This window comes from Odocoileus virginianus, chromosome 32 (genome assembly GCF_023699985.2).
Source record: "Odocoileus virginianus isolate 20LAN1187 ecotype Illinois chromosome 32, Ovbor_1.2, whole genome shotgun sequence".
Lineage (NCBI taxonomy): Eukaryota > Metazoa > Chordata > Mammalia > Artiodactyla > Cervidae > Odocoileus > Odocoileus virginianus.
In genome coordinates, this window is record NC_069705.1 from 23,082,339 (window position 1) to 23,100,940 (window position 18,602).

At 39.3% G+C, this 18,602-nt stretch overlaps 1 protein-coding gene across 3 annotated transcripts in view; it reads right to left on the minus strand.

Moving 5' to 3' along the window:
* MSR1 (macrophage scavenger receptor 1) overlaps window positions 1-18,602 on the minus strand; it is an 84,238-nt gene that overhangs the window by 7,371 nt on the left and 58,265 nt on the right. For all 3 annotated transcript variants that reach the window (XM_070459972.1, XM_020916395.2, XM_020916396.2), the window contains one exon: window positions 6,240-6,428. In XM_070459972.1, the coding sequence (XP_070316073.1) occupies window positions 6,240-6,428 (189 nt within the window). The remainder of the gene's footprint in view (window positions 1-6,239; window positions 6,429-18,602) is intronic.

Below are 18,602 nucleotides of genomic sequence, written 5' to 3' on the forward strand. Positions count from 1 at the left end.
ATGAAGGTTGAGCCCTGCCTCAGAATCACCATAACAGCTATATAAATTTGGGTGTCCTGTGACAGTTCTGTCAGATTTACTTAGTTTTCTAGGAAGAATGGGGCTATAAAACCTTTCTCATAAGCACTGTGAGCACTAAATGAGATTGCATAGTAAACACTTGATAAACAATATTATTTCATACTTAGCATTTCTTTGTTAGATGAGCAATAGAACAGACATGTTACGAACTCTATTAGGCTCTATGAAAGTGAAAGTGATAGTGTTAGTAGCTCAGTTGAATCTGCCAGGCTCCTCTGTCCATAGAATTCTTCAGGCAAGAATACTGGAATGGGTAGCCATTCCCTTTCTCTAGAGGCTCTTTCTGACCTAGGGATCAAACCCAGGTCTCCTGCATTGCAGGCAGATTCTTAACCATCTAAGCCACCAGGGAAGCCCAGTTCTATACCAGGTTCCATAATATCTCACACATAAACATTTATATTTGAAAACTTTCAATACACAGGGATCAGTATGTAAGAATTGGCAGTTCTGACCTATTGATGTATTCTATTTATCTTTGAGATTGTTTTTACTCCCAATCACTAAGGAATAGTTCAGAGATGCAGAGTTTTATTTTTGATCTCCTTCAGTTTAGTTTTATAATTCTTAAAATTCCACTCAGAAAATTGAATATGGAACTTGAAAGGGGTAGTATACAGAAGAGAGCATTTATGCTTAGAATTTTCTTCTGTTTCTGCTTTTACATTTGGAGCTTCAGCAGCAACTCCCTTAAATTTAGGAGAAGATGAGATGGCTACTCCAGAGCAGGTTCTTACTTCCTGCATCAGCCTACAGGCTCAGACATGCCTGGAACAAACTCCCGGACTACCGCCGTCCCCTGATAAAGCTCACCCAGGCTTGCTACAGGGAGCCCACTGGGAGAGAAGAGGCTCCCTCTCTCCTCCTTGCTCCATGCAACAGCAAGCACCAGAAGCTTCTCAGTGCTTCTTTAATTTAACCTTTTTGTCTCCTCAGGAAAAAGAAAGAACATTCCACTTGATACAAAATGTGCATCCAGATGAAAGAACCCATTTAAAGGAGTGAGCTTTAAGCTTTGTTCCTATGAATCCTTTTACTTGCAACACTAGTTGTTCTTAAAGCTAATAAGGATTATCTCTAACAAGCCAGGTTTGCTATTTTAAAATGAGAAGGAAAAAAAAAAAGGAGAGGGGGAGACTGTGGGAGACTGTGTCCAGAAAATGGTATTCTTTCTTTAACAGGAGAATTATACAAAGGAGATAAATTTAAACTTTCGTCTTCTTGTTTCAATTTTGATAATAATGTACCATATAGCATTAATCTGATTCTTCTTACTTTCCTATGAGAATGACATGTAATTAAAACTTTAACGCACCTTCCTCCTCTTCTCTGCTCTACACCTCCCCACTCACACTTCTAAGTTTCCTGCCTGCTTCTCTTTTGCAGTCAAAATTGCTTTCTCCTTTACCTCCTGAGTAAAACTGTAAATTTAAAATGGAAAAATGAAGACTTTCAACAGCTTCACCTGAAATGGTGGCTTGTCATGACTAATCCAGAATCAGTTTATGTTGTAAACCTGTTTCTCAAAATACAATGTACACTGAAGCAGATCATGAAGTTCATTTTTCAGATTCTGTTTCTTCAGAACAAATCACCTCAGTTCTATTTTTCTCCCAGCCCACCTTACTTTACTATTTTAAAATTTTTATCATCATTCTGCCATTGTTTGGGGCTGAAATCTACAGAGCTGAAACCGTGCTGGGTGTGCGCGCGCAGCAGGGCGGGGACCTTACAAGAGAAGGTTACACAGGACGTTCCTGTGTCACACCTCCGCACTGCAGGAAGCCACGTTCAACTTCTCCACTCTTGGAACATCATGAAGGTCACTCCACGATGTAATACCAATCTGACGTCTCTACCTTCCAACTTTAGCTTTCCTGGAGGCTCAGACAGTGAAAAATCTGCCTGCAAGGCAGGAGACCTGGGTTTGATCCCTGGGTTGGGAAGATCCCCTGGAGAAGGGAACAGCTACCCACTCCAGTATTCTTGCCTGGAGAATTCCATGGACAGAGGAGCCTGGCAGGCTACAGTCCATGGGGTCGCAAAGAGTCAGTCACGATATAGTGACCTTCACCTTTCAAAGAGGATGGTAAATATGTAATTATACAGTTAGTGGCCCTGCTCCCTGTGATCTTGTCACTCGGGAGCAATGCTGTGAGTGCAGCTTCATATTGGGCACTTTCTAGATGACACTTCTTTTCAGATTCAAAACAAATATTTGCTGTTCAGTTGCTCCACCATGTCCAACTCTTTGCAACCCCATGGACGGCAGCACTCTGGGCTCCTCTGGCCTTTACCATCTCCTGAAGTTTGCTCAAACTTATGTCCATTGAGTTGGTGATGCTGCCCAACCATCTCATCCCATGTCATCCCCTTCCCCTCTTGCCTTCAATCTTTTCTAGTATCAGGGTCTCTTCCAGTGAGCTGGTTCTTCACATCAGGTGAAGAACACTTTTTCAGGATCAGTCCTTCCAATGAATAATCAGAACTGATTTCCTTTAGGATTGACTGGTTTGATCTCCCTGCAGTCCAAGGGACTCTCAAGAGTCTTCTCCAACACCACAGTCCGAAAGCATCAATTCTTTGCCACTCAGTCTTCTTTATGATCCAACTCTCACATCCACTCATGACTACTAGAAAAACCATAACTTTGGCTATACAGATATAAAACAAATCTGCCAGGTTGTTACTGATAGTCTAATTTTGTTGGAAAGGAAACAAAGTCTGAGACATTAAGTATTAAAGCTAAGGTTTCAACTCGGCTCCCCTTAGTTTATAAAACTTTTGGTCTTTCTGGTTCAATTCAGAAGCACTTAAAAATAAGAAAAACAAAAATCTAACATTCCTTGCTGTTTTATTATAATAAAACTCTAATGTATAGAATCTCCAGCTATCATAAATATATCAGTTCAGTTCAGTCACTCAGTTGTGTCTGACTCTTTGCAACCCCATGGACTGCAGCACACTAGGCTTCCCTGTCCACCACCAACTCCCAGAGCTTACTCAAACTCATGTCCATCAAATCAGTGACGTCATCCAACCATCTCATCCTCTGTCATCCCCTTCTCCTCCTGCATCAGGGTCTTTTCCAATGAGTCAGTTCTTCGCATCAGGTGGTCAAAGTATCAGAGTTTCAGCTTCAGATTCAGTCCTTCCAATGAACATTCAGGACTGATTTCCTTTAGGATGGACTGGTTGGATCTCCTTACAGTCCAAGGGACTCTCAAGAGTCTTCTCCAACAACACAGTTCAAAAGCAGCAATTCTTTGGCGCTCAGCTTTCCTTATAGTCCAACTCTCACATCCATATATGACTACTGGAAAAAATATAGCTTTGACTAGATGGACCTTTTTTGGAAAAGTAATGTCTCTGCTTTGGAATATGCTGTCTAGGTTGTTATAGCTTTTCTTCCGAGGAGCAAGCATCTTTTAATTTTAATTTTACTGTAAATACATAGCCTCACTGAAAATGGATGCTCATTTTAGAGAAGTAGTCAGTTATCTGGAAAAAACTTGAGATGATTGTTTCCATATAGCCAAAGGAATCATTTCACATGAGACTAAATTCTATTGTTTCCTATTTTAATAATAACCTTTTTTTATTAGTATTTCAGAATATTTATTTTATCCCTTTCTTACCAGTGTTTTACACTAGAAATCCCTAATGCTTTAGATTAGAAATCCCTAAAGAAATAAGTAAGAATGAATAAAATCTGAGGGGAAGGGGGAAGAGTATTTTACTTGTAAAACTAGGCCTTCAAGTTAATGGAAATTAAAATTATAGTCTTCAGTTGTGTGTTGGCTGTCGGCTTGAACCTCAATGGGAAAACAGCTTTGAAATTTATGGCAAGGCTCCATATTCAGAATAGGAATAGAGCTGGGGTATAATGTCTTATTCTGTTTCCTCCTACAGTTTATATTTGAAATGTTTTGTATACAATTATGTATTTTATATAAATGGCCTTTCATGTTACAGATCTTAGTTACCATAGAAATGGAATCTCTCTGAAAAGAACATTATAGAAACTCAGATTGGAAGATTAGTCTTCCTAAACAATTAGCTGATTCACTTGATTTTCTAGTGATGAATAGTTGGGGATTTTTTTCTTTTTCCCTTCTCTGGGGGAAAAAAAAATCTAGCTTATCGATATTTAAAACATTTCACTTGGAGGTAAATTTACAGGCTCATGAATGATTTTGGTCTGACAGTTTTCAAGCTGAGGAAGTTCTGAAAGTGTAGTGTAAATGGAAAAATTCGGAAATTCCAATAATCTATTTGGTGGTGGCAACTTATGGGTATTTTCTATTTCCTTTGTTTCTTCTATTTTGAGCTTTAACACACAAGTTAAAAACTGGTGGCCAGGGGCTTGAACAAAACAGAATAGAAATTTTCACTATCACCACTTTCTTTCAGCCTTGTGTTTAGCCTCTCTATGAATTTAATTATCCTTCTGGTCTCTAAAGACTTTAGAACCTGGATTCCTGCTAAAATTCATCTCTTAAATCTGATATAATAAATTCATTTAGGTAAAGGAATAAAGGATATAATTGTGATCCATTATGAACACTATTTATGTGTTTAGCACAATGCATGACAGAAATATTACTCAGTAAGTTGTAGCATAATAGTACTAAACACAGGCTTCCCAGGTGACACTACAGTAAAGGATCTGCCTGCCAATGTGGGAGACATAAGAGACGAGGGTTCGATCCCTGGCTTGGGAAGATCTCCTGGAGGAGAAAATGGCAACCCACTCCAGTATTCTTGCCTGGAGACTCCCATAGACAGAGGATTAACAATATGTTTCATGAATATATATCATTAATTTAAGAAGTCTATCTTGTTTAGTCTTTTGGTATAATAATTTGACATATTCCACTATTTTATTATTATACATAAGATTATCTGGTAACTGTTCAGTTGCCCAGGTGTGTCCAACTCTTTGTGACCCATGGCCTGCATTATGCCAGGCATCCCTGTATCGCATACCTGGTAATGCTGCTATGTTATTTCTATAATTCTGCATACAATTTCTATTGCCAATACCTCTCTAGAAGAATAACTAATGCAATATCAAGGTGGGCAGATCTTTCTCTCTTTTTTTAGTCATTATCAGCTTCAGAGATACTAGTTACTTATCACATATGGACAGAAGAATTATAAACAAGAAATACTGACTTTAAAATTCTATCTATAGAATTTTATAGATAGAATTTTATAGCCATGTTTATCTATACATGGCTACTTAATCTGTCCTCCAGAACTGAAGCACTTATATATGTTTAATCATACATAAAACCTAATATAAGATGCCTATGTAGGGGGAAAAAATGAGTAAAAATATCATGGGTAAACTTTCAAACATTTTGTCCCCTGCAAATTTTCTCCCACACTCTTTTAATACATTCATAAAACATGTTACCGAGCCATCCAGATGAAAATACACAAATTTACATGCAGCAAAAGAATTATTCATTGCAACCTCACATAGAGGGGAAAGTAAGCTTTCCAGTCCTTATTTCCCATCACATTCTTTAGAGGAGAAGTCATAACCGGCAGGCAGGCATAGAGAGCCCGTAGAGTTGCCCCTTTTTCTTTCAGGGTTTCCACTGCCCTTTCTGAAGAAGGAAATGGCAACCCACTCCAGTATTCTTGACTGGAGAATTCCATGGACAGAGGAGCCTGGCGGGCTACAGTCCAAGGGTTTGCAGAGGGTCGGACATGACTGAAGCGACTAGAAGGAAGTGGTGACTGGGAGGTAAGTGCAGAAGCCTGTACCCTGCCCCCACCCTCAGTTCCAAAGAAGAGAGAATGGGGGAGCACGAGGCATTGCCCAGATGCCCGCAAGACCCAGAGAGGTCAGTGAGTGTCCCAGGAAGTCAGGCCTGGTCTATAACTGACTGCTTCCTGTTGTTCTGCTTTGCCAATCATTTCCCGCATTTCCTCTGTGTTACATTCTCCAACTAATCAATTGAATCCAAAGGAAATGTAGACATTAAAAGGTGTCTGAGAGCATATGTCTTTCCCTTAAATCTCTTTTCATTCCTACTTTCCAGGAAAGGCCTGTAAAAAAAATTCGACTTCCTATTCTATATGTTCCTGACTCTACTTGATTATACCTATTGGAGAATGCTTACATTTCATTAAAAAATATTTACCTTTTCCAAAATAAGCTCCCTTATGCACACTTTGAACACCTTTGTATCCCAAACTCCTACAGACGACCAGTCCTCCACGCAGTTCCCAGCGGTCGTCACACACCGTACCCCACTGGCCTTCGTGGAAAATCTCCACTCTGCCTTCGTGAGGGCCGCTGCCACCCACCAATCGGACTGTATTAGAGAGCCCTGTAACAGAAATAAGCAGGGTTTAATTATATAGACTATATATATATATGTACATACTGCTTTATAATGCTTTTTCTTAAAAAAACCCCACATTTTTCCAAGTTCAATTATCGTAATAAATATTAAACTTTCTAGCCCCACCTATTGGTAAAGACTTTAATTGCAAACACTGTACATAATGGTCAAATATGAAGAAGAAATCTCTTCATTCTTGTGAATCTCTTCCAGTAACTTTAAAATTTAACAGCTACAAGTCTCTTAATGTTATAGAGATTTTATGATATTTTATAATATCATAAACATAAAAATAGACCAAATATCCCATTCTTCCCCAAGATAAACAAAATAACTATAGTGACAACACTGATCTAGAAATAGCAAGGCTCTTCCTTGCTACAAGGTCCCTGGATTTTATCCCAAAGTGTTTTTCTTGTTTTGTAAAAGGATTAATGAGATAGGAATTAGACAATTTTTGTTTATTTTGAGAAATTGCTAAAGAAATAAACTTTGGGAAGAAATATACCATGTCTATAATAGCCAAAGTAATTTTGCTCAGCAATGCCTAACTAATCAGAATTGTCATACATGCTGTAAACTTTTATAAAACCTTGATCATGTGCAGCAATAAAAGTCTCTCTTTGCCTTCTTTAAAAGCAACATATACATTTCAAACCTAAGAACACGTAAATAAATAAAGTGGATAATTAGTATTACAAAAAGTTTCACGTAAAGTTAGAAAATTTCTTTAAATAACCTGTACTATTCTAGTAAATATTTGTTTAAGAATATTTGGCTAAAAATGAGAAAACAGAAAAGACAGAAAATAACTTTTAAAATGTATTTAGTGCTAAATAAAAATAACAATATTCTCTAATAATTAAAAAAGCCAATGAATTAAACACAATGCTACTTAAATATCTTTTAAAATACAAGTTTGAAGAACATCATATTATAAAAAAGCACAATGTGACTGTTACAACAAAAGTATCTCTGTAATGTGAAAATGGAGTTTTAGATTATGGGTTTTCAGAACTCAGTTACCTAAAGAAAAAGTGACTTTTTTTTTCTAATTTCAGTAAATTTTGTTTGAACAGTAATCTAACAATGTGTAAAGGAAAATAAGCCATTTCCTACAAGCCTGACTGAGCCACTCAGAAATAGGAAAAGCAAATAAATTAAATGTAGTATTACAATTACAATTATTTTCTTGATTCTTCCAAAATGTTATTCAGTGCTAAATAATGAATTCATGCAATAATGCCCAGGTGCATAAGCCCTTTTCACTTAATAACCATGAGTTATAAGCATTAAAAACATTTTTAAAAAGGAAAATAGCTTGCGATTGCAGTAATCAAATTTCCAATTACTGGGTAACCCAATTGTTCACTGTAAATATCTAAGAAAATAGGAAATGATCCAGGAGCAGACTGTGTAAAGTTTTAAAATACTAGAGTCATGTAATAGTAATTAGTGCCACTCCCAAGTGTTTAAATTTTACACATATCAGAAATACCTAAGCACAACATGTTTACCATGATTCTATGAAAAAATAGATGTCACATTCAAACATGTGATTCTATGAGCTTGCCTTACTGCCCAAATAAGTGTACGGAAGTATTTTCATTGTGGGTTCTTTCCCCCCTTACAGCTCTGAAAGTGCCAGTAAGGAGCCTGGCTTGTCCTGGATCAGTGGTTCTCAAACTTTAGCTTGTCTTAGCTCAGACTGCTACAACAAATATACCATGGACTGAATGGGTTAAACAATATTAATTTCTCACAGTTCTGGAAGCTGGAAAGTCCAAAAAACAAGGTGCTGGCAGATTCAGGATGGGGTTTAGCCAGCTTCTTGTAGCCAGCTGCCTTGTGTCTGCTGTGTGCAGGTGGCCTTTCCTCAGTGTATGTTCACGCAAAAAAAGAGGTAGATAACAGCTCTCTGGTCTCTTCTTGCAAGGCCACTAGTAGAGGAAAACAGTAGAATGGGAAAGACTAGAGATCTCTTCAGGAAAATTAGAGACACCAAGGGAACATTTCATGCAAAGATGGACATAATAAAGGACAGAAATGGTATGGACCTAACAGAAGCAGAAGATAATAAGAAGAGGTGGTAAGAATACAGAAAAAACTACACTAAAAAGATGTTAATGACCCAGATGACGACAATGGTGTGATCACTCGCCTAGAGCCAGACATCCTGGTGTACAAAGTCAAGTGAGCCTTAGAAAGCATCACTATGAACAAAGCTAGTGGAGGTGATGGAATTCCAGTTGAGTTATTTCAAATCCATAAAAGATGATGTTGTGAAAGTGCTGTACTCAGTATGCTAGCAAATTTGGAAAACTCAGCAGTGGCCACAGGACTGGAAAAGGTCGGTTTTCATTCCAGTCACAGTGAAGGGCAATGCCAAAGAAGGTTCAAACTATCACACAACTGCACTCATCTCACACTCTAGCAAAGTAATGCTTAAAATTCTCCAAGCCAGGCTTCAACTGTACATGAACTGAGAACTTCCAGATGTTCAACCTGGATTTAGAAAAGGCAGAGGAATCAGACATCAAATTGCAAACATCTGTTAGATCATCAAAAAAAGCAAGAGAGTTCCAGGAAAACATCAACTTCTGCTTCGCTACGCTAAAGCCTTGACTGTGTGGATCACAACAAACTGTGGAAAATTCTTCAAGAGAATGCCAGACCACCTAAACTGCCTCCCAAGAAACCTGTATGCAGGTCAAGAAGCAACAGTTAGAACCAGATATGGAACAAGGGACTGGTTCCAAATTGGAAAAGGAGTATGTCAAGGCTGTATTGTCACCCTGCTTATTTAACTTCTATGCAGAGAATATCATGCGAAATGCTGGGAGGGATGAAGCATAAGCTGGAATCAAGCTGAAATATCAATAACCTCAAATATGCAGATGATACCATCCATATGGCAGAAAGCAAAGAGGAACTAAAGAGCCTCTCAACAAAGGTGAAACAGGAGAATTAAAAAGCTGGTTTAAAACTCAACATTCAGAAAACTATGATCATGGCAACTGATCCTATCACTTCATGGCAAAAAGATGGGAAAGCAACGGAAACAGTGAGAGACTTTATTTTGGGGGGCTCCAAAATCACTGTAGATAGTGACTGTGGCCATGAAATTAAAAGCAGCTTGCTTCTTGGAAGAAAAGCTATGACAAACCTAGACAGCATACTAAAAAGCAGGGACATTACTTTGTCAACAAAGGTCCATCTAGCCAAAGTTATGGTTTTTCCAGTAGTCATGTATGAATGTGAGAGTTGGACTATAAAGAAAGCTGAGTGCCAAATAATTGATGCTTTTCAACTGTGGTTTGGAGAAGACTCTTGAGAGTCCCTTGGACTGCAAGGAGATCCAACCAGTCAATCCTAAAGGAGCTCAGTTCTGAATATTCATTGGAAGGACTGATGCTGAAGCTGAAGATCCAATACTTTGGCCATCTGGTGTGAAGAACTGACTCATTAGAAAAGACCTTGATGCTGGGAAAGAGTGAAGTTGGGAAGAGAAGGGGAAAACAGGATGACATGGTTGGATGGCATCAAAGACTCAATGGACATGAGTTTGAGCAAACTCTGGGAGTTGGTGATGGACAGGGAAGCCTGGCGTGCTGCAGTCCATGGAATTGCAAAGTGTTGGACACAAATGAGCAACTGAACTGAATCCCATGACACAGACCCTACTCTCCTGATCTCACTTAAACCTAATTAGCTCCTTAAAAGTCTACTTCCAAATACCATCACATTAGGGTTTCAGTATATAAATATGAAGAGGGGGGATCAAAGACTGTTGGTCTCACACCCAGAGTTTCTGATGCAGTAGGTTTTGAGTAGAACCCAAGAATCTGTGCTTTTCACAAGTTCTCAGGGACTTCCCTGGTGGTCCAGTGGTTAAGACTTCCTTTTCCCGTGCAGGGGGTGTGGGTTCAATCTGTGGTTGGGCAGCTAAGATCCCAGATGCCTTGTGGTCCAAAGAAACAAAACAAATAAAAGAAAACCATAATATAGAAGTAACATTGTAACAATGCAATGAAGTCTTTAAAAAGTGGTCCACATTAAAAAAAATTAAAAATACAAGTTCCCAAGTGATGCTGATACTATTAGGTTCCATACTTCAAGAACCACTAACCTAAAGAAAGATCACATTATACATTTTAAAGAGAAAGCATGTTATATAAGAAGCAACTATTGATGCTTGTATTCAATCCTTTGACCTCATTTATTTCAAAAAGAATGGCTTGTAGATTCCTTCCAAATTTGCTGTGCTTGTAGGATTTTAAAGAAGATTTAATTCCTTAGTGCCAAATATGTCTGGACATGCCTATGCTTATCTCTGACTTAAATATTTTGAGTTATAAATCAATTGCTGGTAGCTGATCACACTTTGATGATCCCTGATCATCTCTGAACTAATAGAATGAAAAGAAGCAGGTCAATAGATTCATTCAAGTGTCAGTATCATACATGCAAATACTCTGTTTTGGAGAAAAGTTCATTTTATCATTTTGAAGAGCCTCAATCACAGCATGTTTCTCTATAAGACGGTAGATCAGAATTTTCCATAAATGTGGATGTAAATAATGCCTTAGCATCACACTAATATAATTAGTCAGACAGATTATTTTTTCCCCCATTGGGAAACTTGCCTTGTACTTAAGATTTCAGAAGAGTAACTTTTATGATTTTTTTTTTTTCTGTGTCACTGTCTTAATTCCCTTCTTAACTTTCTTAAATGTAGATTTTTTTCTAGAGTCAAATCACAGAAACACAGATAAACACTATGTGCCCACTGCATGACTCTCTGTATTAGTTATTACTTTCTAATTGGCTAAAAACAGAAACACAAATCAAAATGGGAAAAACTCCCCGTGTCAAAGACCATAGGATTCTCTCGGAACTCAGTGATGCGAGAGTAGTCAGGCACCTGGACCAGCTAAATCAAGACTTGAACCTGCTCAGGACTCTCACCAACTGTTATCCAAGAGTCTCTGTTATGTTGCTTCATTCTTTTCTTTAATTGCCAGCTGGATATCTTTGCTCTTCAGTAAACATGTCTGTTATCAACTCTTAAATTTATATTTTACATTCTCTTTCTTACAGACAGTTCTAAAACAGCCAGGGAAGTCCTCTGATGGCCTAGTTTGGGTGAGATTCCCATCTATGGACTCAACAGCTTGGGCCAAAGACATAGTTGTGTTCACATGGCATTCTTGGAATGGGGGAAGGAGAGAGGCGTTTCCTGTGGAAGGTGAGTTTTGATCAAAGACAGTAAGCCCAGCTCATAAAACACTTTAATAACCTTTGTACATTTATGATTAATAATTGTACTATATGTTTAGCCTTGTGTTCTTTTTCATATCCCTGACTGTAGAGTATAACTGAAATTAAAAATGCAAGAGTTAGATAATCTGGATTCTCTCTCTTCCTCTGACTCTGTTCATGTGAGCTATTAGACAGGTTAACCTCTAGGACCGAATTCTCCAACTGTTAAGAAAGAGTACATGATATTTTCTCTTTTACTTAAACACATCTAAACACAACTTCTCTGTGCCAGGCATTTTCCTTGGTTCTATGAATTATTTGAATAAAGTATGTATCCTGCCCTCAAGACTCAAGTATTTTTGAAGTTATTATGAAGCTTAGTTTTGTAACAGGAGGGAAAAGGGCACAGCACAACTTTTGAAAGAATGACATAGCCCAGTAAAACTCATTCAGTTGTGTCTGACTCTTTGTGACCCCATGGACAATAGAGTCCATGGACTTCTCCAGCCCAGAATACTACAGTGGGTAGCCTTTTCCTTCTCAAGGGGATCTTCCCAAACCAGTGATTCAACTCAGGTCTCCCACCTTGTAGGCAGATTCTTTACCAGCTGGGCCACAAGGGAAGCCCAAGGATATTGGAGTTGGCAGCCTATCCCTTCTCCAGCAGATCTTCCTGACCCAGAAATCAAACTGGGGTTTCCTGCACTACAAGCAGATTCTTTACCAACTTATCTATCAGACAAAGATCAAGGACACAACATAAACCAATTAGAATCAAATGGCTTCGAGATGGCAGACAAAGTTGACTTTGATTAGACCTTGATCATCAATCAGCAAGCGAAATGTCACACCCAGAGGCACCATGACAGTTGCAAGTCACAGGCAAAAGACTAAGGAGTGGGTGGTGACCGATTTCCTGGAAAATTCCACCCCTTCCAAAAAATAGTTGGAAAGTTCATTAGCATATGAAATTACCAAGCCTATAAAATTAACCATGCCACATTTGTGCAGAAAATCCTGCAGTCTTTCAAAGGAGATTAGTGGACACTTTTCAGTTCAGTTCAGTCACTCAGTCATGTCCGACTCTTTACAATCCCATGGACTGCAGCATGGCAGGCTTCCTTGTCCATCACCAACTCCTGGAGCTTACACAAACTCATGTCCAGGAAGTCAGGGATGCCATACAACCATCTCATCTTCTGTGGTCCCCTTCTCCTCCCGCCTTCAACCTTTCCCAGCACTAGGGTCTTTTCAAATGAGTCAGCTCTTCGCATCAGGTGGCCAAAGTATTGCAGTTTCAGCTTCAGAATCAGTCCTTCCAATGAATATTCAGGACTGAATTCCTTTAGGATGGACTGGTTGAATCTCCTTGCAGTCCAAGGGACTCCTCAAGAGTCTTCTGCAACACCACAGTTCAAAATCATCAATTCTTCAGTGCTCAGCTTTCTTTATAGTCCAACTCTCACATCCACACATGACTACTGGAAAACCATAGCTTTGACTAGATGGATCTTTGCTGGCAAAGTAATGTCTCTGTTTTTAATATGCTATCTAGGTTTGTCATAGCTTTTCTTCCAAGAAGCAGTTCAGATCAGTTCAGTCACTCAGTCGTGTCCAACTATTTGCAACCCCATGAACCGCAGGATGCCAGGCCTCCCTGTCCATCACCAACTCCCAGAATTTACCCAAACTCATGTCCATTGAGTCAGTGATGCCACCCAACCATCTCATCCTCTGTCATCCCCTTCTCCTCCCACCCTCAATCTTTCCGAGCATCAGGGTCTTTTCAAATGAGTCAGCTCTTCGCATCAGGTGGCCAAAGTATTGGAGTTTCAGCTTCAACATCAGTCTTTCCAATGAACACCCAGGACTGATCTCCTCCAGGATGGACTGATTGGATCTCTTTGTGGTCCAAGGGACTCTCAAGAGTCTTCTCCAACACCACAGTTCAAAAGCAGCAATTCTTCTGCACACAGCTTTCTTTATAGTCCAACTCTCACATCCATACCTGACTACTGGAAAAACCATAACCTTGACAAGACAGACCTTTGTGGACAAAGTAATGTCTCTGCTTTTTAATATGCTATCTAGGTTGGTCATAACTTTCCTTCCAAGTAGTAAGCATCTTTTAATTTCACGGCTGCAAATACCATCTGCAGTGATTTTGGAGCCCCAAAATATAAAGTCTCTCATTGTTTCCACCGTTTCCTCATCTATTTGCCATGAAGTGATGGGACCAGATGCCATGATCCTAGTTTTCTGAATGTTCAGCGTTAAGCCAACTTTTTCACTCTCCTCTTTCACTTTCATCAACAGGCTCTTTAGTTATTCTTCACTTTCTGCCATAAGGGTGGTGTCATCTGCATATCTGAGGTTATTGATATATCTCCTGGCAATCTTGATTCCAGCTTGTGCTTCCTCCAGCTCAGCATTTCTCATGATGTCCTCTGCATATACGTTAAATAAGCAGGGTGACAATATACGGCCTTGACGTACTCATTTTCCTATTTGGAACCAGTCTGTTATTCCATGTCCACTTCTAACTGTTGCTTCCTGACCCGCATAAGCTTTCTCAAGAGGCAGGTCAGGTGGTCTGGTATTCCCATCTCTTTCAGAGTATTCCACAGTTTGTTGTGATTAACACAGTCAAAGGATTTGACATAGTCAATAAAGCAGAAGTAGATGTTTTTCTGGAAATCTCTTGCTTTTTTGTTGATCCAAAAGATGTTTGCAATTTGATTTCTGATTCCTCTGCCTTTTCTAAATCCAGCTTGAATATCTGGAAGTGCATGTACTGTTGAAGCCTGACTTGGAGAATTTTAAGCATTACTCTGCTAGTGTGTGAAATGAGTGTAATTGTGCTGTAGTTTAAACATTCTTTGGCATTGCCTTCTTTGGGATTGAAATGAAAACTGACCTTTTCCAGTCCTGCGGCCACTGCTGAGTTTTCCAAATTTGCTGGTATATTGAGTGCAGCACTTTCACAGTATCATCTTTTAGGATTTGAAATAGCTCAACTGGAATTCCATCACCTCCACTCACTTTGATCATAGTGATGCTTCCTCAGGCCCACTTGACTTCACATTCCAGGATGTCTGGCTCTAGGTGAGTGATCACACCATCGTGGTTATTTGAGTCACAAAGATCTTTTTGGTACAGTTCTTCTGTGTATTCTTGCCACCTCTTCTTATTATCTTCTGCTTCTGTTAGCTCCACACTGTTTCTTTCCTTTATTGTGCCCATCTTTGCATGAAAACTTCCCTTGGTATCTCTAATTTTCCTGACGAGATCTCTAGTCTTCCCCATCCTATTGTTTTCTTCTATTTCTTTGCATTGATCACTGAGGAAGGCTTTCTTATCTCTCCGTGCTATTCTTTGGAACTCTGCATTCAAATGGGTATATCTTTTCTTTTCTCCTTTGCTTTTCGCTTCTCTTCTTTTCTCAGCTATTTGTAAGGTGTCCTCAGACAACAATTTTGCCTTTTTGCATTTCTTTTTCTGGGGATGGTCTTGATAAGTGCCCCTGCACAGTATCATGAACCTCTGTCCATAGTTCTTCAAGCACTCTATCAGATCTAATCCTTGAATCTATTTGTCACTTTCAGTGAATAATCATAAGGAATTGGATTTAGATCATACCTTAATGGTTTAGTCGTTTAACCTACTTTCTTCAATTTAAGTCTGAATTTGGCAATAAGGATTTCATGAGCTGAGCCACAGTCAGCTCCTGGTCTTGTTTTTGCTGACTTTAAGGAGCTTCTCCATCTTCGACTGCAAATAATATAGTCAATCTGATTTCGGTATTGACAATCGGGCGATGTCCACGTGTAGAGGCTTCTCTTGTGTTGTTGGAAGAGTGTATTTGCTATGACCAGTGAGTTCTCTTGGCAAAACTCTATTAGCCTTTGCCCAGCTTCATTCCATACTCCAAAGCCAAATTTGCCTATTACTCCAGATAGCTCTTGACTTCCTACTTTTGCATTCCAGTCCCCTATAATGAAAAGGACATCTTTTTTGGGTGTTAGTTCTAGAAGGTCTTGTAGGTCTTCATAGAATTTCAGCTTCTTCAGCATTACTGTTCGGGGCATAGACTTGGATTACTGCGATATTGAATGGCTTGCTTTGGAAATGAACAGAGATCATTCCGTCGTTTTTGTTCTCCAGTAGCGCATTGGGCACCTACCAACCTGGGGAGTTCAGTGTCCTTTTTTTTTTTTTTTTTCCCTATCATACTCTTTATGGGGTTCTCAAGGCAAAAGTACCGAAGTGGTTTACCATTCCCTTCTTCAGTGGACCATGTTTTGTCAGAACTCTACACTTTTAGGAGACTTTTAGTTCACTTCAGCTCAGTTCAGTCGCTCAGTTGTGTCCAATTGTTTGCGACGCCTTGGACTGTAGCACAACAGGCTTCCCTGTTCATCACCAGCTCCTGAAGCTTCCTCAGACTCAAATCCATCGAGTTGGTGATGCCATCCAACCATCTCATCCTCTGTCGCCCCCTTCTCTTCCTGCCTTCAATCTTTCTAAGCATCAGGGTCTTTTCCAATGAGTCAGTTCTTCGCATCAGGTGGCCAAAGTGTTGGAGACTTTTAGGAAGTATACAAATATGGATCCCTCCTGCCCTGAGGGAGAGGCCCCCTTGGCTATGTATTTCATAGCCCAGTCTGCCCCAGATATCAGGCACAAAATTCAGAAAGCAACTGCTGGGCCTCAGACTCCAGTGAATCATTTGCTCCAATTCGCTTATTAGTTTTCAAAAATAGGGATATGGCCAAGAAGGCTGAACACACCCAGAAAAATATGCAAAAGACCAAATGATTGCAATGGTTTTTCTTGCTCAGAGACCACCAACAAATCTTCTCAGTAGCATATGAAGTTGCCAGCCTATAAAAACTAAACAGGCCACACTTCATATAGGAACTTGTGGTCTGTGATGGCCCACACTCTGTCTGTGGTATGTGCTTATCTCTGAATCTGAGTAAATCCACTTCTTACCTATCACTTTGTCACGCACTAAATTCTTTCTGCAGTGATACATCAAGAACCTGAGCTTCCTTAGGTCCTGAAACCAGGTACGGTGGGTTTTGGCAGGGTTCAAATCCCAGCACATGGGTTCAAGTTCCAATCTGAGGTACACAGTTTGGGTTTATTCTTCAAAGTGAAATATAAATCTGAAGTTTTTACTTTTAAAAGTTTTGAAAATTTTGAGATTTACATTTTAAGGTGAGAGTACTTGAATATATTATCATACTATTAAACACCTTACTTATTAAGTTTTTAACTACTTTCCTATTTAACACTTAACCTTCTCAAACAGGAGCTTTCAGCCCAATAGGTTGAACTTTTGCAGACAGACAAAACCTACCGTATGGTTTCAGAAGGAATATATTTGACTTTTGTTATTTCCAAACATTATGGATCTTGAAGAGGCTCATGGAGACCAGTAATGAGTAAAATATGGCCCTTAAGCAAATCCTAGCTTTCTGTTTATTTTGTAAATAAAGCTTTAGTTTATTTACTAAATAAACCTTAAAATTCTCCAAGCACAGCTTCAACAATACATGAACCAAGAACTTCCAGGTGTTCAAGCTGGATTTAGAAAAGGCAGAGGGACCAGAGATCAAATTGCCCACATCTGTTGGATCATAGAAAAAGCAAGAGTGTTCCAGAAAAACACCTACTTCTGTTTTATTGACTATGCCAAAGCCTTTGACTGTGTGGATCACAACAAATGGTGGAAAATTCCAGAGAATGGAATACCAGACCACCTTACCTGTCTTCTGAGAAATCTGTATGCATGCAGGTCAAGAGCCAACAGTTAGAACCAGACATGGAACAACAGACTGGTTCCAAATTGGGAAAGGAGTATGTCAAGGCTGCATATTGTCACCTGGCTTATTTAACTTATATGAGAAATGCCAGGCTGGAGGAAGCACAAGCTGGAATCAAGATTGCCAGGAGAAATATCAATAACCTCAGATATGCAGATGACACCATCCTTATGGCAGAAAGTGAAGAAGAACTAAAGAGCCTCTTGATGAAAGTGAAAGAGGAGAATAAAAAGCTGGCTTAAAACTCAACATTCAGAAAACTAAGATCATGGCATCTAGTCCCCTCACTTCATAGCAAATAGATGGGGAAACAATGGAAACAGTGAAAGACTTTATTTTCTTGGGCTCCAAAATCACTGCAGATGGTGATGGCAGCCCTATAATTAAAAGACACTTGCACCTTGGAAGAAAAGCTATGACAAACCTAGAAAGCATATTAAAAAGCAGAGATATTACTTTGCCAACAAAGGTCCATCTAGTAAAAGCTATGGTTTTTCCAGTAGTTGTGTGTGGCTGTGAGAGTTGGACTATAAAGAAAGCTGAGTGCTGAAGAATTGATGCTTTTGAACTGTGTTGTTGGAGAAGACTCTTGAGAGTCCTTTGGACTCCAAGGAGATCCAACCAGTCCATCCTAAAGGAAATCAGTTCTGATTATTCATTGGAAGGACTGATTCTGAAGCTGAAACTGCAATACTTTGGCCACCTGATTGCAAAGAGCTGACTCACTGGGAAAGACCCTGATGCTGTGAAAGATTGAAGGTAGGAGGAGAAGGGGATGACAGAGGATGAGTTGGTTGGATGGCATCACTGACTTGATGAACAAGAGTTTGTGCAAGTTCAGTAGTTGGTGATGGACAGGGAAGCCTGGCGTGCTGCAATCCATGGGGTTGCAAAGAATCGAACATGACTGTGCGACCTAACTGAACTCAACTGAAAGCTTTAGTGGAACGCATCCATGCCTGTTAGTTTACATATGATGTAGGTTTGCTTTCAGGCTACACAGCAGAGTTAAATAGTCTAACAGAGACCTTCTGGCAAGCAAATCAAAAATATTTACTAGCTGGTT